This window comes from Hypanus sabinus, chromosome 3 (assembly GCF_030144855.1).
Source record: "Hypanus sabinus isolate sHypSab1 chromosome 3, sHypSab1.hap1, whole genome shotgun sequence".
In the NCBI taxonomy this organism is placed as follows: Eukaryota; Metazoa; Chordata; class Chondrichthyes; order Myliobatiformes; family Dasyatidae; genus Hypanus; species Hypanus sabinus.
This window is the reverse complement of record NC_082708.1, coordinates 95,688,729-95,715,552: the sequence shown is the minus strand read 5'-3', so window position 1 is coordinate 95,715,552 and position 26,824 is coordinate 95,688,729. Positions and strand designations below refer to the sequence as shown.

At 42.0% G+C, this 26,824-nt stretch overlaps 1 protein-coding gene across 7 annotated transcripts in view; it reads right to left on the bottom strand.

Moving 5' to 3' along the window:
- The window catches only part of slc2a9l2 (solute carrier family 2 member 9, like 2), a 408,559-nt gene that overhangs the window by 215,004 nt on the left and 166,731 nt on the right, over nucleotides 1-26,824 (bottom strand). For all 7 annotated transcript variants that reach the window (XM_059964824.1, XM_059964823.1, XM_059964828.1 and 4 more), the window contains one exon: nucleotides 3,709-3,841. In XM_059964824.1, the coding sequence (XP_059820807.1) occupies nucleotides 3,709-3,841 (133 nt within the window). The remainder of the gene's footprint in view (nucleotides 1-3,708; nucleotides 3,842-26,824) is intronic.

Genomic DNA, 26,824 nt, shown 5'->3' with positions numbered 1-26,824 from the left:
GCCTCCTACCTTTCTAAATGAGCTTACCATGTGGAACTTTAACAAATGATGTATTAAAGTCCATACTGGTCACATCCATTGCTGTGCCTTCATCAATGTGCTCTGTCACATCCTCAAATACTTAGTCAGGCTTCTGAGGCATGATCTGCCCTTCCCAAAGCCATGCTAACTATTCCAAAACAGACTATGCTTCTCCAAATGCTTGTACATTTTGTCTCTAAGAATCTTCTCCATTAATTTGCCCACTACTGAGGAAGGACTCACTGGTCTATAATTCCCAGGGTTTCCCCTACTCCCTTTCTTGAACAAAGGAATAACATTTGCACCATCAGTCATCTGGTACAACTCTTGTAGCCAGTGAGGATACAAAGATCATCACCAAAAGTGCAGCAGTCTCTTCTCTCACTTCCTTTAGTAGCCTGGTATATCACATCCAGCCCTGGGGACATATCTATCCTAATGTCTTTCTTATCAACAATATGTTCTAGCACATCAGTTTGTTTTATACTATCCTCACAAACATCAACGTCTTTCTCACTGATGAATATTGAAGCATTCATTATGGACCTCCTGAACTTCCTCCGACACCAGGCACGTTATCTCTTCAATCTTTGATTGGTCCAACCTTTACTCAAGCCAACCTCCTGCACTTCACAAATGTGTGGGGATTTCTGTAATCCTACTCACCAAGGTCTTCTCATGCACACTTCTAGCTTGCCTAAGTCCATTCTTCAGCTCCTTCCTGGCTATCTTGTAACTCCCTGCAGTCCTGTCTGATCCTTGCTTCCTAAACCTTATGTGTGGATCCTTCTTCCACTAAATTTGATGTTCAACATCCCTTACCAACCATGATCCCTTAAGCTACCAGATTTTCCCTGCCTCAAATGGACAAATCTATGCAAAACCCCATGCAAGAGCTCCCTAACAGCACTTTTCCATTGCACATTTTCCCATTTCCAATTTACGTTCCTAAGTTCCCGGCAAACTGCACCATAATTCTCTCTCTCCCATTTAAACTTTCCAGTACCATCTGCCCTTATCCTTGTCCAAGATTGTAAAGGTCACCCACCAAAAGATCCGACACCTGACCTGGTTCATTGCTAAGTACCAGATCCAGCATGGCCTCTCCTCTATTCAGCCTGTCTGTATATGGTATCAGGAATCCTTCCAGGACACCTAACAAATTCCACCCCATCTAAATCTTTTGCACTGAGGTACCAAACAGTATTAGAGAAGTTGAAATCACCCATGACAATAACCCTGTTAACTTTGCACCTTTCTAAAATCAGCATTCTGATTTGTCCCACGGTGTCTCTGTTGCCATTGGTGTGACCATCAGATATTGGAACAGAACTAGGCCATTTGGCCCATCAAGTCTGCTCTGCCAATCTCATAAAGGCAGATCCATTTTCCCTCTCAGCTCCAATTTTCTGTCTTCTCCCCATATCCTTTAATGCCCTGACCAATCAAGAATCTATCAAACTCTGCATTAAATATACCCAATGATTTGGCTTCCCAGCCACCTGTGGCAGTGAATTCCACAGATTCACCACTCTCTGGCTAAAGGAATGTCTCTTCATCTCCGTTCTAATTTTTGTGAACATCCTTTGAACACTCTCCAATGTTGACACATCCATACTTAAATAAGGGGCCCAAAATTGCTCACAATGCTCCAAGTGAGGCCTCACCAGTACTTTATAAAGCCTCGACATTACATCCTTGCTTTTAAATTCTCATCCTCTTGAAATGAATGCTAACATCACATTTGCTTTGCCCAACACAGATTCAACCTGTAATTTAACCTTTAGGGAATTCTGCTTGAGAACTCCCAAGATCCTCTGCACCTCAGATTTTTAAATTTTCTCTCCATTTAGAAAATAGTCTACCCTGTCATTTTTTCTACCCAAATGCATGTCCACACACTTCCCAACACTGTATTCTATCAGCACTTGTTTGCCTATTCTACTAATTTGTCTAAGTCCTTCTGTAGCCTCTCTACTTCCTCAAAACTACCTGCCCCTCCACTTACCTTGCTATCGTCCAAAAAGCTCATAACTATAATCTTCTCTCAGCCACGACTTAGTAATGCCTATAACATCATACCTGCCAATCTGCAAATGTGCTGCAGTTCATCTACCTTATTCCTTATACAGCACCCATTCAAATATAACACCTTCAGCCCTGTATTGTCTACTTGGATTTTAGTAAGCCCTTTGACAAGGTCCCTCATGGGAGGATGATCTGGAAGATTAAGATGCATGAGATCCATATTTGGATTCAGAACTGGCTTGCTGTAGAAGACAGATGGTAGTGGTCGACAGGACTTATTCCGGCTAGAGGTCTGAGAATAGTGGTGTTCTAAAGGATGACTGATTGGCTGCCTGTTGCATTTGATGATGACACTAAGACTTGTGTAGTTCTTCATGTCAGCTGCATAAAGAAACTTGTACGGGAGAGTTTTTCAAGTGGAAAAGCTGTTGCACCAAGCCCATTCAACTCTCTTGATCTCAGAAGTACCACTGTTTGTCCAGTGGTACGAGCAATCATCACAACTGGTACAAACATCTGGAGGAATATTTATATATAAATGACCCAGATTAAAACGTTGATGGGTAAGTCAGTAAGTTTGCAGATGATACAAAGATTGGTCGTGGTGTGGATAGCATAAAACACTGTCAAATTATACAGTGGAATATACAGTAGATCAGTTGCAGTTATGGATGGATAAATGGCCAATGGAGTTTAACCCAATCAAATGTGAAGGTTTACACATTGGCAGATCAAACCTAAAGCAACAGCACCCTTGCCATTAAGGGTGTACTGTCCTCTTACACTTGATCTACCAAAAATGCATAACCTCACACCTGGCCAGATTTAACTCTATCAGCTATCTCTGTCCATAATTGCGACTGATTTAATATCCCACTGCATCCTTTGACAGTCTTCTTCACTATCCACAACACCACCAATCTTTATATCGTCTGCAAACTTACTAACCCACCCCATCCACATTTTCATCCAAGTAATTTAGAGAATACATATCAGAGATTAAAGATATTAGTACAGTATGTTTACAGTGTAACAGATAGTAATAGTTCTATCAGCAAATGGAGTCCTATTCCACAATTTGTCTGTTCTACACCATAGTTCATTCCAGCATCAGCATCCAATCTTGTAAACACATCTCCAGGTGGAACCATAACTTAAGGCTCAAGTAGAGTATGAAGGAATTCAGTCAAAACATCCATGATAACTGATTTGAAGACTTGTATTTTATACAAAGATACTTCACTGCTTTTAAAAAACAGCCATGTAGCTCTATTCTACTGCTCCATTGGGACGTGCTGAAAGAACACAGAGTTCGAAAATTTATACAAATTGTTCTCCGCTCCCACCTCCCCCAGAAAAAGAAATTGAAATCATAACATTAAGATTCTGTACAATATTTTTAAGTGATGAAAACCAGCAAGCAATAATCAGAACTGAGAACTTCACGTCCAAGAGATACGTCAAGGTATTATTAGCACCTTTGGAAGTTAAATACATTGTAGGTAATTGGTCAGATATGTCAAGATGAATCATTAAAATGTTCTTGAAACAATCTATTTCAACAAAACAACTGACAGCTGACAAGAGCACGCTTGGTTCTTTACATTAGTTGTCATAAATGTGTTTATAAGAATCTTATTTCATTAGATATGAACTTACCTTTTCTGGCTTTAGAAACATCATTCTTTTCAAACAGCAAGTACCGAGGGCTTTCAGGAAGGAAGGGTAGAACAGCAAGTTGTATCAGGGCTGGAACTGCATTTAGCCCGAACATTAAAGGCCAAAGGGACTCCTTAAAATAAAGAAAAATCACGCATTACGCTAAAAAAAAACAAGAAGCAGTCATCAATAAGTATAATAAATAATTATAGAAAAAGGTGAAAAATAGTCAGCAGGTTTGTGGAGAGAAATAGAGTTTCTCTGGAAGGGTGAACAACTTAGTTCGATGACCTTTCACTGGAACTGGAAATCTGGAAAAACACGCTTGCTTTAACTTGAAGAGGACAGGGAAATGTTGAAGAGAACAATTGTTTGCTTCTTGAAAATAAATAATTACATGGTTGAAGGAATATTACCTTTTAAATCTAATGTGTTTGAGCATAACAACATAAGATCATAAGATATAGGTGCAGAATGAGGCTATTTTGCCTATTAAGTCTGCTCTGCCATTTCATCATGGCTGATCCAATTTTCCTCTCAGCCCCAGCCTCCTGCCTTCACCCCATATTCCTTTATGCTCTGACCAATTAAGAATCAATCAACCTTTAAATATACATAAAGACTTGACCTACACAGCTGTGGAATTCTGTGGAATCCGAATTCCACAGATTCACCACTCTCTAGCTGAAGAAATTCCCCCTCATCTCCATTCTAAAAGGATGCCCCTCTATTCTGAGTCTGTGCCCTCTGGTCTTAGACTCTCCCCCCCCCCCCACAGGAAAGATCCTCTCCACATCCACTTTATCAAGGCCTTTCACCATTCAGTAGGTTTCAATGAGGTCACCTGTCATTCTTTTAAATTCCACTGAATACAGGCCTACAGCCAACAAACATTCTTCATATGACAAGGCATTCCATCCTGAAATCGGTTTTGTAAACCTCCTTTGAACCATCTCCAGTTTTAGCACATCCTTTCTAAGATCAGGGTCTCAAAATTGCTCACAAAAATCCAAGTGAGGCCTCACCATTGCTTTATAAGTTTCAACATTACATACTTACTTTTATATTCTAGTCCTCTTGAAATGAATGCTAACATTGCAGTTGTCTTCCTCACCCCAGACTCAACTTGCAAATAAAGCTTTAGGGAATATTGGACAAGGACTCCCAAGTCCCTTTGCACCTCAAGTTTTTTTTTTGCTATTCTCTCTCCATTTAGAAAAAGGTCAACCCTTTCATTTCTTCTACCAAAGTGCATGACCGTACAATTTCCAACTTTGTATTCCATCTGCCATTACTTTGCCCATTCTCCTAATCTGTCTAAGTGCTTCTGTAGCTCCTCTAACTCCTCAAAACTACCTGCCCCTCCACCTAGCTTCATATAGTCTACAAACTTTGCAACAAAGCCATCAATTCCATCATCCAAATTATTGACATATAACGTAAAAAGAATCAGTCCCAAAATAGACCCCTGATGAACACCACTAGCCACCAACAGCCAATCAGAAAAGGCTCCATTTATTCCCACACTTTGTCTCTAGCCAATCAGCTACTGCTTTATCTATGCTAGAATCTTTCCTGTAAAACCATGGACTTGTAGCATGTTAACCATATAACAATTACAGCACGGAAACAGGCCATCTCGGCCCTCCTAGTCCATGCCAAACACTTACTCTCACCTAGTCCCACTGACCTGCACTCAGCCCATAACCCTCCATTCCCTTCCTATCCATATACCTATCCAATTTTATTTTAAATGACAATACCAAACCTGTCACTACCACTTCTACAGGAAGCTCGTTCCACACAGATACCATTCTGAGTAAAAAAATTCCCCCTAGTGTTACCCTTAAACTTTTGCCCCCTAACTCTCAACTCATGTCCTCGTTTGAATCTCCCCTACTCTCAATGAAAACAGCCTATCTATCAACTCTATCTATCCCCCTCATAATTTTAAATACCTCTAACAAGTCCCCCCTCAACCTTCTACTCTCCAAAGAATAAAGACCTAACTTGTTCAATCTTTCCCTGTAACTTAGGTGCTGAAACCCAGGTAACATTCTGGTAAATCTTCTCTGTACTCTCTCTATTTTGTTGACATCTTTCCTATAATTCAGTGACCAGAGCTATACACAATACTCCAAATTCGGCCTTACCAATGCCATGTACAATTTTTACATAACATCCCAACTCCTATACTCAATGATCTGATTTATAAAGGTCAGCATACAAAAAGCTTTCTTCACCACCCTATCCACATGAGATTCCACCTTCAGGGAACTATGCACCATTATTCCTAGATCACTCTGTTCTACTGCATTCTTCAATGCCCTGCCATTTACCATGTATGTCCTATTTGGATTATTCCTACCAAAATGTAGCACCTCACACTTATCAGCATTAAACTCCATCTGCCATTGTTCAGCCCACTCTTCTAACTGGCCTAAATCTCTCTGCAAGCTTTGAAAACCTACTTCATTATCCACAACACCACCTATCTTAGTATCATCTGCATACTTACTAATCCAATTTACCACCCCATCATCCAGATCATTAATGTATATGACAAACAACATTGGACCCAGTACAGATCCCTCAGGCACACCATTTGTCACTGGCCTCCAACCTGACAAACAGTTATCCACCACTACTCTCTGGCATCTCCCATCCAGTCACTGTTGAATCCATTTTACTACTTCAATATTAATACCTAACGATTGAACCTTCCTAACTAACCTTCTGTGCGGAACCTTGTCCAAGGCCATACTGAAGTCCACATAGACAACATCCACTGCTTTACCCTCGTCAACTTTCCTCGTAACCTCTTCAAAAAATTCAGTAAGATTTGTCAAACTTGACCTTCCACGCACAAATCCATGTTGACTGTTCCTAATCAGACCCTGTCTATTCAGATAATTATATATACCATCTCTAAGAATACTTTCCATTAATTTACCCACCACTGATGTCAAACTGACAGGCCTATAACTGCTAGGTTCACTCTTAGAACCCTTTTTAAACAATGGAACCACATGAGCAATACGCCAATCCTTCGGCACCATCCCCGTTTCTAATGACATTTGAAATATTTCTTTCAGAGCCCCTGCTGTTTCTACACTAACTTCCCTGAAGGTCAGAGGGAATAGCCTATCAGGACCCGGAGATTTATCCACTTTTATATTCCTTAAAAGCGCCAGTACTTCCTCCTCTTTAATTGTCATAGTTTCCATAACTTCCCTACTTGTTTCCCTTACCTTACACAATTCAATATCCTTCTCCTTAGTGAATACCGAAGAAATTGTTCAAAATCTCCCCCATCTCTTTCGGCTCCTCACATAGCTGTCTACTCTGATTCTCTAAGGGACCAATTTCATCCCTCACTATCCTTTTGCTATTAATATAACTGTACAAACCCTTTGGATTTATTTTCACCTTACTTGCCAAAGCAGCCTCGTATCTTCTTTTAGCTTTTCTAATTTCTTTCTTAAGATTCTTCTTACATTCTTTATATTCTTTGAGCACCTCATTTACTCCATGCTGCCTGTATTTATTGTAGATCTCCCTCTTTTTCCGAACTAAGTTTCCAATATCCCTTGAAAACCATGGCTCTCTCAAACTTTTAACCTTTCCTTTCAACCTAACAGGAACATAAAGATTCTGTACCCTCAAAATCTCACCTTTAAATGACCGCCATTTCTCTATTATATCCTTCCCATAAAACAAATTGTCCTAATCCACTCCTTCTAAATTCTTTCGCATCTCCTCAAAGTTAGCCTTTCTCCAATCAAAAATCTCAACCCTGAGTCCAGTCCCATCCTTAAGCAGACTCATGTATGGCACCTTGTCAAAGGCCTTCTGAGAATCCAAGTATCTAACATCAACTGATTCTCCTTTGTCTATCTTGCTCATAACTTCTTCAAAGAACTCCAACAGATCCTTAATTTTCCCTTGAGGAAACCATGACCTGTTTTATCACACATCCCCAAGAACCCTCAGACCTGATCCTCATTGTCTCCAACATCTTCCCAACCATTGGCCTAAAGTTTCTTTTCTTCTGCCTCTCTCCCTTCTTGAAGAGTGGAATAACATGTGCAATTTTCCAGTCTTCCGGAACCATTGCAGGATGTAGTGATTCTTGAAAGATGCCTCCACAATCTCTTCAGTCATCTCTTTCAGAACCCTGTGTGTACACCATCTGGTCCAGGTGACTTATATATATTCAGACCTTTCAGTTTCCTATGAATCTTCTCTCTTGTAGTAGTAACTTCTCACACTTCATCATCTCTGACACCTGGAACATCTACCATACTGCTAGTGTCTTTCACTGTGAAGACTGATGCAAAATACTTATTCAGTTTGTCAGGCATTTCCTTGTCCCCTATAACTACCTCTCCAGTATCATTTTCCTGCGGACCAGTATCCACTCTCGGATCTCTTTTATACTTCATGTATCCTCTTTAATATTATTGGCCAGCTTACTTTCATATTCTATCATTTCCTTTTTAATGACTTTTTAGCTGCCTTCTGTTGGTTTTTAAAGCTTCCCAATCCTGTAACTTCCCACTAATTTTTGTTCTGTTATATGCCTTCTCTCTGGCTTTTATGCTGGACTTGACTTCACTTGTTATCCATGGTTCTGTCATCTTTCCTTTGGAATACTTCTTCCTCTTTGGAAAGTATATATCCTGTGCCTTCTGAATTCCTTCCAGAAATTCCACCATAGAACCATAGAATATTACAGCACAGAAACAGGCCCTTTGGCCCTTGTTGGCTGTGCCAAACAATTTTTCTGCCTAGTCCCACTGACCTGCACCTAAACCATATCCCTCCATACCCCTCTTATCCATGTACCTGTCCAAGTTTTTCTTAAAGGTTAAAAGTGAGCCTGCATTCACCACTTCAACTGGCAGCTCATTCCACACTCCCACCACTCTCTGTGTAAAGAAGCTGCCCCTAATGTTCCCTTTAAACTTTTCCCTTTTCACCCTTAACCTATGCCTCTGTTTTTTTTCCTCCCATAGCCTCAGTGGAAAAAGCCTGCTTGCATTCACTCTCTCTATACCCATCAAAATTTTATACCCCTCTATCAAATCTCCCCCATTCTGCTACACTCCACAGGCCATTGCTGCCCTGCCATCATCCCTGCCAGTGTTCTTTTCTGGCCTACTCCTCATGCCTCTGTATTTCCTTTACTCCACAGCAATACTTATACTGCCTTCCTGTCTGTCCTTTCAATACAATGTGTATCCTTGGACATTAAGCTCCCAGCTATAATATTCCTTCAGCCATGATTCAGTAAGGCCTACAACATCATATATGCCAACCTGCAACTGTGCAGGTTCATCGACCTTATTCTGTACACTCTGTGCATTCAAACACCTTCAGTCCTGTATTCACCCTTCTAGATTTTTTTCACCTTTTCAGCTGCATCTCATTCTGTTGACTGCAATTTTGCCCTGTCAACAGCCTCTCCTCACTACACGATGCCTCTGTTTGTAAGCCGGCTACCTCACCTTCAGCACTATCATCCGCCTTTTCTATAATACTTCAATACTTCTTGCACAGTAATAGCAGAGTTTCTCACAGGTGTGGCCACCGGGTGGCCAATATTTCACCTAACACATCTCAAAGCATTTCCTTGAGGAAACCGAATTAATCCCAAGGGGACAAACTGCATCAGTGGATATAGAAACAGATAACTGAAGATCAATGCAGACTGAACCAAGTATAACAATGGTGAGGACGTGGATAATAATTTACTATTGTACACCACTATCCTGGCTCAATGCCAGCTTTACTTGTTTTTTCAGTTCCATCACTGATGCATCGGAGTCACTGAGTTCATTTAAATTATTTTATTTAAAAATAGAAGTGGAATATAGACAGTACTGTCAAAGAAAGACTGTCTGAGAGATGAGACAATTTCAGTTGAGGAGAGCTCTGTTGCCTTCTGTGACAATTACTGAACAGACTTGACAGTGCAATTAAGTCAGGATGCTCACTTCAGACTAACTAAGATTCCAAAGGCACCAGACTTTTAATATCTGCAATATTAATGATAAATTTATGAGTGGCAACAGACGACTGGGATACATAATTGTGACCTAGTTTGGAGTACCTGGTAGATCTCAACCCGACACGCCCAAGGAATGAAGAATTGACTTCAAGACTCCAAAACATCATTAAGATAACTGGGAAAAGTGTGTGCTACATTGAAACATTCCCATGCTAGCACATTATTCAATTTTCTAGGTAATTACCATGGCTGCATGTTTCTGTAAACAGAAATCATTAGTTCACCTTATTTTCTTTCCTGAAAAATCAGGAAATAATTCAAAATAAAAACAAAATTCCTGAAGTTCTTAACAGAACAGGCAGCAGAAAACTTGAACACAATATATTTATAGTTCTCCAGAATTCTTATTCTGGGTTTCCAGCAGTTATAACATTTTGTTTGGGACATCTTAGAAACCTTAATTTTTTTCCCAAGCTGACTGCAAATGCAAGCACTAGAAACAAGGATTGGAGGCATCGCAAGACATGTCTAGCATATGTTCAACTGACGACTTTCTGGACTATCTTGCAGCAAATGCCAATAAAGTCTTAAAAGAAACTTACCGAAGCAATTTATTAGCATAAACAAAACAGAAATCAACTTTGATTTTTCTCGGCAAAAATGGCAAGTTTCCTCCCTTAGACTAACACAACTAATATAAACTCACTATTCCAGATGAAAGCAGCAATCTAATCAAAGGATTCACACAAAAGTAGGAGAACATTTCATGTCTTTCATTCATATCGAATTAAGTATCACTCACTTGCCTGTAATACCTGTACCTCGGTTTCTGAAGGGACTTTATCCTAATAAATTAGTTCTTCATTGCTTGTAAATCACTCCAGTTGTAGAAAATACATGTGGTCATTCAGGTGATGGAAACTTGGCATTTGAGAAATTTCCCAATTATGACCCAAACACCAGAGTGCCACAGCAACGTGGTGGTTAGTGCAGCTCAGGGGTTCAATTCCAACTTCATCTGTAGGGAGTCTGGAAGTCCTCCCTGTGGAATGCATGCATTTTCTCCAGGTTCCTCCCACTGTCCAAAGATGTTCCAGTTAATAGATGAATTGGTCATTGCAACCTGTCCCATGATTGCATTGGGGTTAAATTGTGGGTTGTGGGCAGCATGGCTCAAAGGGTCAGAAGGGCTTATTCTGTGCTGTATCTCAATAAAGACCAACCTCTGGTGTGTGACGTCAGTGACCTGAATAACTGGTCAGTAAGGTCTGCATTCCATCAGCTCAGCTCCCCAAAGCTCTCAATCCCCCAAACCAGCTTCTGGCTGTGGGCTCTCAGCACTAACCCACCTCCACCACACACCCCACCCCAGGACAGTTACATGCTGTAGTTAAAAAAAAGCTAAGACAGATAGACATCTTGGTCACATGAATGAGATGGGCCAAAGGGCCTTTTTCCATATGCTATGACTCCTATGACTTAATCGATATTGCTTCCCAGGCCAATCAACCGCTCCAGGCTATCTTTCCTGGTAGCGCGACAGTGATCTCCTTTGTTCAGCAGAGCAACAACTTCTCCCTCATTGTACCATCTCACACCCCAGACCCTGCCCCTGCCCCATTACACCTGAAAATACTAGAGCCACAGACATTAAGCTGCCTTTACGGTCCTTGCTTCAGCCACATTTCTGTCATTGCCAAAATATCATAATCCCATATGCTAATCCATGCTCACAGCTCATCCATCTCAGCTGCAAAGCTCCTTACATTAAGGTAATGCACATAAAATGCTGGAGGAACTCAGCAGGCCAGGAAGCATCCTGGAAAAGAGTACAGTCAACGTTTCTGGCTGACACCTTTCAGCATGACTCTCGTTTGTGCTGTTTACATTAAGGTAAGTTCAGATAAGCCCATCAGCCTTCTTACTCTCGCCTACCCTATCTCTAGCTCCCCTTTTATTAGACTTGCTTACTCCATTTAGTACATATGCTTCTTTCTCCCTGTTATGACATTGTCATTTTAGGTCCCTCCCTTATGCATCAGTACTTAAACCGTCGCAAGAAGACATGACAAACCTCCCTCCCAAAATGTCATCTCCCTCCAGCTTAGGTACACCCCATCCTTCTACTACTACGATACCCCTACACCAGAAAAGGTTCTGATTACCCAAATATTTAAAACACTGACCCTTGCACCAGCCACAAAGTTGTTGTTCTACCTATCCATTTCTAAACTTTTCATCTTGAGTCACAGGGACTAATCCTGACATTACTACCTTAGTCCTGTTTTTCAACTTTCTGCTTTGGTTTTGCAGATCCACATCTCTCCTTCCCGGTGCCCCCAGTACCAACATGGACCATAGACCGTGACTTCAGGCTCAGCGGATGCAGAGCATTTCAGAATGCTCTGTACTTGCTCAGTTTTCAGCTCTCAGCTTCTCTTTTCTCTTCTGGTGGTGAGATTACATTTGCTTTTTCATAGATCCTATGCTATGTTTCCTCCAAGACTCTGATGTTCCTGCACTTCAGAACTTGTCCTGTTTCCTCTTTCCATTGGCCTTATACTAATGGCCATGGTTTCAGGTCACAATCTCGCAAATTGCCTCCAATACAGTTTTTACCTCAATACAACTTTTGTTATTTAAAAAAAATTCTTCGACCAAGCTTACCTGGCTCAGGGTCAAGAACACCTTGTGAGATCCCCTAACTTTGAATGTATAAAAGGCACCATATAAATGCAAGCTGTTATTGCCACTCAAGCAATGTTAGAGACAAAGCAGCAAGAACAATCGGCACCAAATCCATGTCCTGTGATTTCTGCTGGGCTGTTGGGGTTTGCATACAAGGGACACAATGACAATCTGAGAGGCAGCTTTAAATTAGAAAAACATATACAAATCACTGAGGGTTTGGTAAATATACCTTTTGGGGAAACCACCACTGATACCCTCCAAGATTTCTGAAATATAGTGGATTCTGGGTAATTGGACCGTCAGTTAATCGGAACAGCCACTTATTTGGGATAACTCTTAAGAGCAAACACAAATTGAGAAAATAATTGGAATTTCCCTTTGTGTACTTGGACACCATGCTACTTGAGGGAGGAGACGATCAGTCACCTACACTTGTGAGGCTGTTAAACACGACACCACGCTTAGGGCAATCAATTGCCAGAGTTGTATTACGTTATCTCTTTGGGCCGATGGATGCCAATTCAAAAAGCAATGAACTTAAATAATTCTTTTATTTGGACTTTAAAAAAAAATTATTAGACCCTTGCCATTAAAAGGTTTGACACTAGCCGAAAAAAGTTACTCGATTGAACCAAATGATAAGCCATCTGCCTAATTCCACTCACTGTCAGCTGGCAGAGATAACTGGAGTGCCAAAATTTACAAATGCACCCTTGATACATCAACAAGATAAACTGTGAGAAGAATGGGAATTACATGACGGACAACAGGGAACAGCCCAAAACAGGAAAGTGTGAAGGTAAGGATCTAAGCAACACACACAGTGCTGGAGGAACTCAACACCCATGAAGAAGAGCAAACAGTCGACGTTTCGGGCTGAGACCTTTCATGGATTGTTGCTCGGATTTCCAGCATCTGCAGATTTTGTGAAGGGAAGGAGCTAAATGTTGAAGACAACCTCACTCAATGGTTTTCCATTATAACGAGATGAGGAGTGTCTGCCAGAGGACCAATGTTAAAAAATAAGTCAGAGAAGTTAGCCTCAAAGCTGGGTCATGATGAGTTCAAAGCAACAGATGTTGCCTTGATGGAAATGTAGGCACCACATTAAATTCAAGGAAGCACATGGTGAGAAAGGCATTGATGATGCTGTAAGTGCAGAAACATGGAAATCTACAGAACTCCCCGACTTGTGTTCTGTGCAGATGATTTCTTCAGTGCTGATGAAAAGGGCCCGTTTATGTTAAGTCGTGCCACACTGGACAGTTCCCTTTGCTGCTAACAAGCAACATTTCAGGTTCAAAGAAAGCAATGGGTCACATGACTGTGTTGTGTTGTTCAAATATGGCAGGAGCTGGTAAAAATAAATAGTTAATTTTCGGGAAAAGTGTTAAACCTCAATGCTTCAGGGGCGAGGCATGGATAGTTTAACAGTCGAGTACTATGCTAATAAGAATGCGTGGATTCTTCAGAAATTTTTAATGAATGGCTTCTTAAAGAGAAGGAAGTTGGGATTTGGAGCTATAGCAGAAATCAAGCAAATTTCTTCTGCTTGTTGACAATTGTGCAGCACACCCTGATGTGGAATGCCTGAGAAATGTCCAGCCGGAATGTCAGCTAGCCAACACGCCACCCTTGGTGCAGCCTATGGTTATGGGAATCATAAAAAAACTATAAATGTTGAATTAGTGAAGAACATTCGCAAAGCAATTGAAGGAAATCTACTGCCATCTTCTTCATCAGCCAAGGAAGTAGGTACAAGGGTTAACCTTCAACAGGCAGTGCAGTTTGTCACTGATAGTTGACGAGAAATAGGCAGTAAGACAACCCAGAGCTGTATTGCTCACTGCGGTTTAAAGCATTCAGGCCTGGAGATGCCAGAAACAGCCGGAGTGAAAATGAAATGATTCCACTACATCAGTAAGTTAGGAGCTATGCAGAGCATGAGGGTGTTAAGAATCATCTTTAATGTTGTAATTAAAGATTTGGGGATACAATCGTTGAAAGCATTGTATCAAAACACGAAGGTGGGAAATACCAAGGTGAGGAAAGTCATAAGGATTGCACAAATGAACATGAGCTAGTGATGACACAGGATGCCAGGAGTTTATTGTTGCATTATGACATTACTTCATGCAGGAAAGCAGTCCATTATCTGCATTGGTGTCTGAGCTAAAGTCATTCATTCATTGGGTTCTCTGTTCCGAGTGGACAGGTCTAAAGACCTCTTCAGGAAAAGTAAAGGTGGGGGAGTATGCTTCATTGGGAACAATGGTTTGTGCAACCCAGGTAGAACACAATCCCTCAAATCCTTTTGCTCCCCAGATCTGGAGTACATTATGCTGCTCTGTCAACTTTTCAGGCTGCCTAGAGAATTCAGGTCTGTTATTATTACAGCTGTGTACATCCCACCACAGGCCAATACCAACCTGGCTCTCAATGAACTTTGCAAAACCATCAGTATCCATTAAACCACACACCCAGAGGCTGCTTTCATCATCACTGGAGACTTCGACCAAACATCACTGACCAGAGCTTACCCAAAATTCTACCAACACATCAAGGTGTGCACATGGGGAGGAAGCATACTCGGCCACTGCTACTCTCCCTCCTGCAATACCTACAAAGCACTTCTCCGCCCTTTGTTTGGCAAGTCTGACCATTCCTCCATCTTGCTTCTGCCTGCCTACAGGCAGAAACTGAACAGGAAACAGCCATAGTGAAAACCATTCATTGCTGGTCCAACCAATCAGACTTAACGTTACAAGACTGCTTGGATATCCTAATCTCAGTAGTTGGGAAAGAGTTGGAGTTTATTAAGGATGAAGTTTCAGGGTACTTAGATACTAATGATCAAATAAGTCAAAATCAATATGGTTGATTTTGCCTGACAAATTGGTTAGAGTTCTTTGAAGAAGTAACAAGCAGGGGAACAAAAGAGAGGCAGTGGAGGTCATTTACTTGGATTTTCTGAAGGCACCTAATAAGGTGTCACGCATGAGGCTTAACAAGATAAATTCATATGGCGATACAGGAAAGTTACTGGCATGGATAGAGGAATGGCTGACAGGCAGACGGCAACGAGTGGAAATAAAGGGTTTTCCAGTTGGCTGCCAGTGACTAGTGGTGTTCCTCAGGGGTCAGTATTGGGACCGCTACTTTTCACATTATTCGTCAATGATTTAGATAATGATGGCTTTGATGGCTTTGTGGCAAAGTTTGCAGATGATACGAAGGTAGTTGGAGGGTTAGGTAGTGCTGAGGAAGCAAAGCGATTGCAGCAGGACTTAGACAAATTGGAAGAAGGGGCAAAAGAGAGGCAGATGGAATACAGTGTTGGGAAATGTATGATAATGCATTTTGGTAAAAGGAACAACAGTGCAGACTACTATCTAAATGGGGAGAAGCTTCAAACATCAGAGGCGCAGAGGGACTTAGGAGTCCTCATGCAAGACTCCCAGTAGATTAGTTTACAGGTTAAACTGTGGTTCAGAAGGTAAATGCAATGTTAGCATTTATTTCAAGGGTAATGGAAAATAAAAGCAAGGAGATAATGCTGAGCCTTTATAAGACACTAGTCAGGCTGCACTTAAGAGTATTGTCAACAGTTTATGACCCCATATCTCAGAATGGACGTGTTATCATTGAAGAGAGTCCAGAGGAAGTTCACGAGCATAATTCCGGGATGAAGGGGTTAACATATGAGGAGTGTTTGGCAGCTTTGGGTCTGTACTCACTGGTACAGAAGGATGCGTGGGGGGGGGGGGGTGAATTTCATTGAAAACTACTGAATATTGAAAGGACTAGATAGGGTGGATCTGGAGAGGATGTGTCCTATGGTGGGGGTATCCAGAACTGGAAGGCACAGCCTCAAAATTGAGGGACAACCTTTTACAACAGCAGTAAGGAGGAACTTTAGCTAGAGTAAATCAGTGGAAGGCTCTGCCACAGACTGTGGTGGAGGCCAAGTCTGTGGGTATATTTAAGGCAGAAGTTGATTGTTTCCTGATTGGTCAGGGCATCAAAGGATATGACGAGAAGGCAGGTATATGGGGTTGAGTGGGATTCAGGATCAGCCATGATGGAATGGCAGAGCAGGCTCGATGGGCTGAGTGGCCTAATTCTGTCACTATGTCTTATAGTCTCTTTGAGGTATCACCTTCTGAAGGTGTCCTCACTGCCGTGGAGATGCGTGCCCGTGGCAGAGCCAGCTGAATTTACAACTTTCTGCAGCTTTTTCTGATCCTGTGCAGTGGCCCATCTAAGCTAAGCAGTGAGGCAACCAGTTAGAATGCTTTACCCAACAGACCTGTAGAAACTTGCAAGTGCCGTTGGTGAGATACCAAGTCTCCTGAAACTCTGAATGAAATATAGCCACCGTCATATGTTGGGCCAGGACAGATCGTCAGAGATGTTGACAGTCAGGAGCTTGAAACTGCTCACCCTTTCCATTTCAGATCCCATGATGAGGACTGGTGTGTTTTTCCTCAACTTCCCATTCCTGAAGTCCAGAATCAATTCCTTGGTATTACTGACATTGACTGCAAGGTAGTTGTTGCAAAGCCTCTCAACTAGCTGATCTATCTCACTCCCGTACACCTTATCATCAGCTGAAATTCTGCCGACAATAGTTGTGTCAGGAACAAATTCAGAGATGATGTTAGAGCTATGCCTAACCACACAATCATGGCGGCAGTTATTTAAAAAGGGAGCTTCGAGAGAGTTTGTCCATTGTCCGATCAGTGGCATCAACAGAGCTCTACGAACTAAATAAAAGTACAGAAGGGATAAGCGGAGCGGCCATTGTTGGGAGTAGGCTAGTGGTGAGAATCGAAGCAACAGGCTTTGGCTCGAAAGAGGCATTGGCTCTGTGTAAAGCCTCTGTTAAGGTTTCCCTTTCGGGTTTCCCCGCTCTCTCTTACTATACCATTTAAATGGCTGTGGTGTGCTCTTTGTGCCAGATGTTACAGAACTGGGCGACACAAAAGTCTCTCAGGGAACTACATCTGCATGAACTACATCCGGCTGCAGCTCCTTGAAGACCGTGTTAGGGATCTGGAAGAGCAACTGGATGACCTTTGGCTTGTACGGGAGAGTGAGAATATAATTGATCAAAGTTACAGGAAAGTAGTCACCTTGAAGTTGCAAGAGACAAGAAGCTGGGTGACCATCAGGGCAGAGCGCATTGTGGCCATTTCCCTCAAAAACAAGTATACTACTTTGGATACTTTTGTGGCGGATGACCTCCTGGGAAAATGCCACGGCGGCCAGGTTACAGGCACTGAACATGGGTCTGTGGTGCAGAAGGGAAAGAAAGAGAAGAAGGGAGCGGTAGTGATAGGTGACTCGATAGTGAGGGGAACAGACCGGAGATTCTGTGGACGTGAACAGGACACCCGGATGGTATGTTGCCTCCCAGGTGCCAGGGTCAGGGATGTCTCAGATCGCGTCTGCAACATTTTGGAGAGGAAGGGGGAGCAGCCAGATGTCTTGGTACATATTGGTACCAATGGCATTAGACTGAAAAGCGATGAAGTCCTGAAAGAGAATTTAGAGAGCTAGGTAGAAAGCTGAGAAGCAGGACCTCCCAGGTAGTAACTTCTGGATTGCTGCCTGTGCCAGGTGCCAGTGAGGGTAGAAACAGGATGACGTGGCAGATAAATGCATGGCTGAGAAGCTGGTGCAGGGGGCAGAGCTTCAAGTTGTTTTATCATCGGGATCTCTTCTGGGGAGGTATGACTGGTACAAGAGTGACCGGTTGCACCTGAACCCGAAAAGGACCAATCGTAGGCAGGTTTGTTAGAGCTGTTGGGGAGGGTTTAAACTAAGCTGGCGGTGGGTGGGAACTGGAAAGGACTCAGGATAGACAAGATAGTAAAAAAGTAAAGATAGCATGCAGTCAGACTGTCAGGAAGGGCAGGCAGATGATGGGACTTAGTTCCAGCCAACAGGCTGAGTATCAAATCAAATGTGCGGAGTATAAGGAATAGGGTGGATGATCTTGTTGCAATATTACATATTGCTAGGTATGGCGTCGTGACCATCACTGAATCGCGGCTGAAGGATGGTTGCAGTTGGGAACTGAATGTCCAAGGTTACACGTTATATCAGAGGGATAGGAAGGTAGGCAGAGGGGGATAGTGTGGCTCTACTGGTAAAGAATGGCAACAAGTCAGTATATAACCATATAACAATTACAGCATGGAAACAGGCCATTTCGGCCTTTCTAGTCCGTGCCGAACGCTTACTCTCACCTAGTCCCACTGGCCCGCACTCAGCCCATAACCCTCCATTCCTTTCCTGTCCATATACCTATCCAATTTTACTTTAAATGACAATACCGAACCTCTGGAAGCTACTGGAAGCTTCCACTGGAAGCTCATTCCACACAGCTACCACTTTTTGAGTAAAGAAATTCCCCCTCATGTTACCCTTAAACTTTTGCCCCCTAACTCTCAACTCATGTCCTCATCTCATGAAAGATCAGAAGATGTTGAATCCTTATGAAAGATCAGAAGATGTTGAATCCTTATGGGTTGAGTTAAGAAACTGCAAGGGTAAAAGGACCCTGATGGCAGTTATATACAGGCCTCCCAACAGTAATGGGGAAGTGGACCACAGGTTACAACAGGAAATAGAAAAGGCGAGTCAAAAGGGCAATGTTATGAGAGTCATGGGAGATTTTAACAAGCAGGTTGATTGGGAAAATCAGGTTGATAATGGATCTCAAGAGAATGAGTTTGTTCAATACCTAAGAAATTGCTTTTTAGAGCATTTTGTCATTGAGCCTAGAGGGGATCAGCTATACTGGATTGGGTGTTATGTAATTTACCAGAGGTGATTAGGGAGTTTAAGGTAAAAGAACGCTTAGGAACCAGTCATCACAATATGAATGTGTTCAACTTGAAATTTGATATGGAGAAAGTAAAGTCAGATGTAGCAGTGTTTCAGTAGAGTAAGGGAAAATTATAGTGGTACGAGAGAGGAGTTGGCCAATGTAAACTGGAAGGAGCTGCTGGCAGGGATGGCAGCAGAGAAGCAACAGCATGTGTTTTTGGGAAAAATGAGGAAGGTGCAGGACGTGTGTATTCCAAAAATGAAGAAATACTCAAAAGGTAAAATAGTACAACTGTGGCTGCCAAGAGAAGTCAAAGTTATTGGAAGAAAGGGCATACAACAAAGCAAAAATTAGTGGAAAGATAAAGGATTGGGAAGTTTCTAAAAACCGACAGAGCAACTAAAAAAATTATTAGATGGGAAAAGATGAAATATGAAAGCAGGCTAGCAAATAATATCAAAGTGCATAGTAAAAGATTTTTTCAATTATGTTAAAAATAAAAGAGAAATTAGAATGGATATAGGACCACTAGAAACTGAGGCGGGAGAAATAATAACAGGGGGCAAGGAGATGGCTGATGAACTAAATCAGTACTTTGTATCAGTTTTCACTGTGGAAGACACTAGCAATGTACCAGATGTTGGAGTGTGTGAAGGAAGAGAAGTGGGTGCAGTTACTGTTACAAGAGAGTAGGTGCTCAAAAAGCTGAAAGACCGAAGGGTACATAAGTCACCCAGACCAGAGGAACTGCACTCTAGCGTTCTGAAAGAGGAAGCATTAGAGATAGTGATGGCATTAGAAATGATCTTTCCAAAATCATTGGACCAGAGTGGAACTGAAAATTGAAAATGTTACTCCACTCTTTAAGAATGGAGGAAGACAGCAAAAAGGAAATTATAGACCAGTTAGCCTGACCTCAGTGGCTGGGAAGATGTTAGAATCAATTCTTAAGGATGGAGTACTTGGTGACACAGGACAAGATAGGACAAAGTCAGCATGGCTTCCTTCAGGGAAAATCCTGCCTGACAAACCTACTGGAATTCTTTTGAGGAGATTACAAGTAGGATAGATAAAGGGGATGAAGCTGATCTTGTATATTTGGACTTCCAGAAGGCCTTTGACAAGGTGCCACACATGAGGATGATTACCAAGTTAAGAGCCTATGATATTACAGGAAAGTTACTAACATGGTTAGAGCATTGGCTGATTGGTAGGAGGGAGGGAGTGGGAATAAAAAGATCCTTTTCTGGTTGGCTGCCAGTGACTAATGGTGTTCCACAGGGGTCGGTGTTGGGACAACTCCTTTTTTGCTGTGTATAAATGACTTAGATGATGGCTTTGTTACCAAATTTGCAGACGATATGAAGACTGGTGGAGGGACAGGTAGTGACAGGGAGACTGCAGAAGGACTTAGACAGATTGGGAGAATGGGCAAGAAAGTGGCAAATGAAATACAATGTTGGAAAATACATGGTCTTGCTCTTTGGAAGTGGAAATAAATGTGTGGACTATTTTCTAAATGGGGACAAAATCCAGGAATCTGAGATGCAGAGGGACTTGGAAGCCCTTGTGCAGAACTCCCTGAAGGTTGAGTCAGTGGTGAGGAAAGTAAATGCCATGATAGCATTCATTTCAAGAGGACTAGAATACAACAGCAAGGATGTCTCACCTTGAGTACTGTGAACAGTTTTGAGCCCTTAGAAAAGACATGCTGGCATTGGAGAGGGTCCAGAAGATGTTCACAAGGATGATTGCTGGAATGAAAGGGTTATCATATGAGGGATGTTTGGTGGCTCTGGGTCTGTACTCACTGGAGTTCAGAAGGATGTGGGGGGGAATCTCATTGAAACCTTTCAAATGTTGAAAGGCCTAGACAGAGTAGATGAGGAAAAGATGTTTCCCATGGTGGGAGCATCTACGACTAGAGAGCACAGCCTCAGGATAGAGGAGAGCCCTTTCTTTAGCCAAAGGGTGGCGAATTTGTTGCCATATGCAGCTGTGGAGCGTAGGTTGCTGGGCCTACTTAAGGCAGAGATTAATAGGTTCTTGATCGGACATGGCATCAAAGGTTACAGGAAGAAGGCTGGGAACTGGGGTTGAGGTGGAGACAGAAAGAAAAGGATTAGCCATAACTGAATGGCGGAGCAGACTCGATGAGCCAAATGGCCTAATTCTGCTGGTAATGTCTTATGGTGCAGAGCGAGTGGAGCAGTGAGCTAAGCACACATCCTTGAGGTGCATAAATGTCAAATGTCAGCAAGGAAAATTGAGTTCACTGCCGCCTACAGATGTATATGCATGCATGGTGAATGAAGAGCCAGGCAGAGATGGAGATACAAAGCAATCAGGATGAGGCAGGAAGAAAGATGCAGTCGAGGATGGACCTGCAAGAAAACAAATCTGAAGGTAGTATACAGTGTACTTTGAATTTCACTTTGATGTGGGTAGGGTACATTCACACAATAAACAGAATGGGAGGGAGTCAAGTCAGAGGGAAATTGGGATAGAGAGGGCAGAAATACTTAGTAATTAGGATAGGCAAAGAGAATGGGCAGGAGTTAAATACATAACTGGAATGGAAAGAGATGAGCTGGCTGGCAATCATTATGGGCAAGGCCAGAGCAGTATGGTAACCCAGACAGGATGTATCAAACGACTAAAATTTTGAGGGGTCAGGCGGGGTACACTTGCAGTTTGGGTATGGCAAGAGCAGAGACATACACCAATCATACCGACCAGGACAAGAGAGGCAAGGCACTTGGAGCAGTCAAAGATAGAGGAAAAGAACATGTGGGATGCACTACATAACGTTAATCAGAAGGACATACCATCTACATGGACAATTACACAGTTGTGAATTTACAGAATGTGCAAGAGTGGTCACTTCACCATTTGAGTATACCCCACCATTAATAAGATTGGCGCTGATCTTACTGCATCCCACTTGCCTTCAGGAACCTTTCATCACCTGAACAGTTTTCTATCTAATTTCATCACCGTAACAGTCAACAACACTGCTTCCTTTCAGAAAGTGGGTTCAAAGACTCTCAGCTTTCAGAGACAGAAAAATGCGTTATCTTAGTCTTATGTGAGCAACTTTAAACACTGAACTTCAGTTTGAGATTTTCCCACAAGAAGAACATTTCTTCACACAGTCAACCTGGCAAACCCCTTAGTATCTCATTTGCTTTAAACAAGTTTACTTTTACTCTAGATTTCCAACCCCGCCAGTGTTTCATCATAATTCTAGTAAGCTGGTACTGCACTCAGATGCAGCAGTTTCTACGGGGCCAGCCAAAGGTGCGACTGCCTTTCTTAAAAAGTATTTTTATTACAATTGCAAGACGCTGCTGGACATCAAGAACTTAAAAGTACTGCATGTTTACCTCATCAGCAAGTTGCTTATTGGGGGAGAAACTGAAGAAGCAGGATTTAGGGAGAAAGTGCATCTGTCTGCGTAAGAGAGACAATGGAGGCGTCGGTGCGCGAAGGAGGTGTACAGTCTAAAAGCGAGTGGCCATCTTGGCTGCTTTTCTTGTGATCTTCACATCCTGTTGGACATTGTTAATGAGGAATTCTGCAAGTCCGATTCACTGTGTGGGCTTGGCTGTGATGAGGACTAGGCCTCGAGCCACAGTGTTGCCTGTCTCTGGCCACCCAGGAAGGAGGCGGAGTCAGTGGACTCAGCCCAGGTGCCTGAGGCAGTGTGGTGTGGCATGGCATATACACTGGAGTCAGTGCTGTCCTCCAGTGATAGCTGGGCGGAAGAAAAGATGTATTGTGTTCAAGTGTATATTCAGGGTCATGGACTACATTCTTTTGTGTGACCGTATTGTACTGTCATCTTATATGTGCTATGTGTGCCTCGTGTTGTGTGTGACCATTGGTACTGTGTTTCTATCAGCTTGGCCCCGGAGTAACACTTTTTTTTGTTTGGCTATATTCCTGGGTATTCTTCGATGGCTGAATGACAATTAAACTTGAAATTGTTCATAAACAAACTCTCCCAGTCCAATGGTAAAAACACCTAAGAACTAAGCATTAACATCTTTCATAAACTATGGAAACTAATGCTCTGATATCACCTGACAAATGACTAAATAAATGAAATATATTCTCCCTTACTTTTCAATTCCAAAGTCAGATATTTCTCCCACACTAAATACTTGCTTAATTTTTCTCCTATCCCCTTGTCTCTCATGCCATTTTCTTATTAATTCCTGAGACCATTTCCCTAGAAACAAGTCTCAACATAAGACCATAAGATGTAGGAATGAAATTAGGCCTGTTAGGCCCATCAAGTCTGCTCCACTATTTAACCATTGCCGATCCATTTTGTCGCCTCACCTAGAAGAACTGATTGAGCCCCTGAATGGAAGTGAGTGAATAGGGTTGAGAGCAGATGCAGCACTTGTTCTGATTGTAAGGGTAAGTATCAGGAGGGAGATCAGTGGGGAGGGCCGAATGCACAAAGGAGTCACGTAGGGACTAACCAAAGCCTCATAAAGCCTCAGCATTACATTGTTGGTTTTATATTCTAATCTTCTCAAAATGAATGCCAACATCAGGAGTTGGGATGTAATGTTAAAATTGTACAAGACAGTGGTGAGGCCAAATTTGAAGTATTGTGTACAGTTTTGGTCACTGAATTATAGGAAGGATGTCAACAAAATAGAGAGAATACAGAGGAGATTTACTAGAATGTTACCTGGGTTTCAGCACCTAAGTTACAGAAAAAGGTTGAACAAGTTAGGTCTTTATTCTTTGGAGCATAGAAGATTGAGGGGGGACTTGATAGAGGTATTTAAAACTATGAGGGGGATAGATAGAGTTGACAAGGATAGGCTTTTTCCACTGACAGTAGGGGAGATTCAAACAAGAGGACATGAGTTGAGAGTTAAGGAGCAAAAGGTTAGGGGTAACATGAGGGGTAACTTCTTTACTCAGGGAGTGGTAGCTGTGTGGAACGAGCTTCAAGTAGAAGTGGTAGATTTTGTCATTTAAAAAGAAAATTGGATAAGTATATGGACAGGAAAAGAATAGAGGGTTATGGGCTGAGTGCAGATCGGTGGGACTAGGTGAGAGTAAGCGTTCAGTATGGACTAGAAGGGCCGAGATGGTCTGTTTCCGTGCTGTAATTGTTATATGGTTATATCACATTTGCCTTCCTTACCACGGACTCCACCTGCAAGTTAACCTTTAGGAAATTCTGCACAAGGGCTCACAGGTCCACTTGCACCTCTGATTTCTGACTTTACTCCTTATTTAGAAAATAATCTATACCTTTATTACTTTGATCATAGTATATGACCATACATTTTTCTGCATTCTTCAATCTGCCTCTATTCTGTCCATTCTCCTAATCTGAGTCTTTCTGAAGTCTCCCTGCTTCCTCATCACTACCTGCTCCTCCACCTATCTCAGCATTATCTGCAAACTGACATCCAAATCATTGACATATAACGTGACAAGAAACGGTCCCAACGCCAGCTTCAGAGGTACACCACTTTGACAGCAGCCAATCAGAAATAGCTCTATATTCTCACTTAGTCTCCTGCCAGTCGGCTATCCTCTATCCGTGCTAGTATGTTTTGTGTAATATCATAGGTCCTTATCTCGTTTAGCAGCCTCATGCGTGGCACCTTGTCAAAGGCCTTCCGAAAACCCAAGTACACAACATTCACTGCCTCTCCTTTATCTCTGTTATTTTCTCAAAGATTTCAACTTTGTCAGGCAAGGTTTCCTCTTATGGAAACCATGCTAACTTCAGCCTATTTTATCATGTGCCTCCAAGTACTGCAGAACCTCCTCCTTAATAATGGCCTCCAACATCTTCCCAACCACTGAAGTCACACTAACTGGCTTATAGTTTCCTTTCTTCTGCCTTCCTTCCTTCTCAGAGTGGAGTGACATTTGCAATTTTCCAGTGCTCCAGAACCATTCCAGAAACCAATCATTCTTGAAAGGTCATTGCTCATGTCTCCACAATCTCTTCAGCTACCTCTTTTAGAACTCTGGGGTGTTCACCATTTGAGCCAGGTGGCTTAAATTAGGTGAGCCAGGTGGCTTATCAACCTTCAGACCTTTCAGCTTCCCGAGCACCTTCTCCTGAGTAATAGCAACAACACTCACTTTTGCCATTGACACTCCTGAACTTCTAGTGTATTGCTGGTGTCTTCCAGTGAAGACTGATGCAAAATACACAGTCAGCCCATCTTTGTCCCCACCCCCATAACTAGTTCTCCAGCATCATTTCCAACTGTACTCTTTCCACTCTCATCTTTCTTTTACTCTTTGTATATCTGAAAACACTTTTGTATCCTTTTTTATGTTATTGGCTAGTTTACCTTCATATTTTATGTTTTTGCTCCTTATTGCTTTTTTAGCTGTTGTTGGTTGATTTTCACAAAATTCCCAATCCTCTAGCTCCTCACTAATTTTTGCTATATAATAAGCCCTCTGCTTTGTAACGTGCCAGCTTGTCAACTTCTCCTGACAGTTAGTGCCCTTTAAAATAGGAACCATCCTCTTTGATCTCTCTCCATATCCTTCCTTTTGTGTGGTGACCAGAACTGCATACAATACTCCAAATGTATCCAACTCCAGAAGTATGACTTCAATATGACTTCCTAACTTTACTCAATGCCCCACTGGGAACTATGGACTTGCACCCCAAGATCCCCCTGAATATCAGTGTTCCTAAGAATCCTGTCCTTAAATGTGACTTTTCTTTTACATTTCACTTCGCAGTATACAACCGCTTAAACACCTTCTAAATATCCAACTGATCTAGATTTAGTTGTATTCTTTGACAACCTTGCTAACTACACAGAACTTCTTCATGTTCTCAACTAAACTCAAATGTAGTTCAGAAATCGTGCTGATTCTGCATCAGGTACACCAACTGCTAATTTCCACACTCCTTTAGACTCTCCAGTTTCCTGGACTGCCTTTGAACTTGCCAGGGGCAATGCATGTCCCTTGTTCTGCTTCCTTTTAAATGGAATGGGATCCTGTAGCCTTTTGCTCTCTTTAAAGTCACTTCGTTCACTGGAAAACTTACTCTACTGATGTGTAACATCCAAAAATTGAATTGGTGATATAATAGGAGTAACATGTTTGGAAAATCTACCCACCCAGTACTAAATGCCAAAAACATCAGATTATTGGAATTTTATCTGCTGAATTAAGCCAATCCCTATCTGCCTAATTATACCAACTCAGAATTTTCTAATTCAACCTGACCCATCCTGCTAATTACATCAGTCAAAATCTGGCTAATTACCTTCCTCTCTTCCAACACCTCAACTTGCTGAGTTACCCCAATCTTCAATGACCCATTAAAACTCTCAACTTCCAACTACCCCATCTATTGTTTTTCATAAACACTAATTAATCATAGTAAACTCAATCTGCCTGATTAAACCCAACCAGACCTGTATAGTAACATCAACTCACACCATACCAACATTTCCCTGTCTGATTTCAACCTATCCTCGTCTGCCTATTCACAACAGCATAATGAAAACAACAGAGATTTGCCAAATTAAACTAACCTTTATCTGAACAATCCC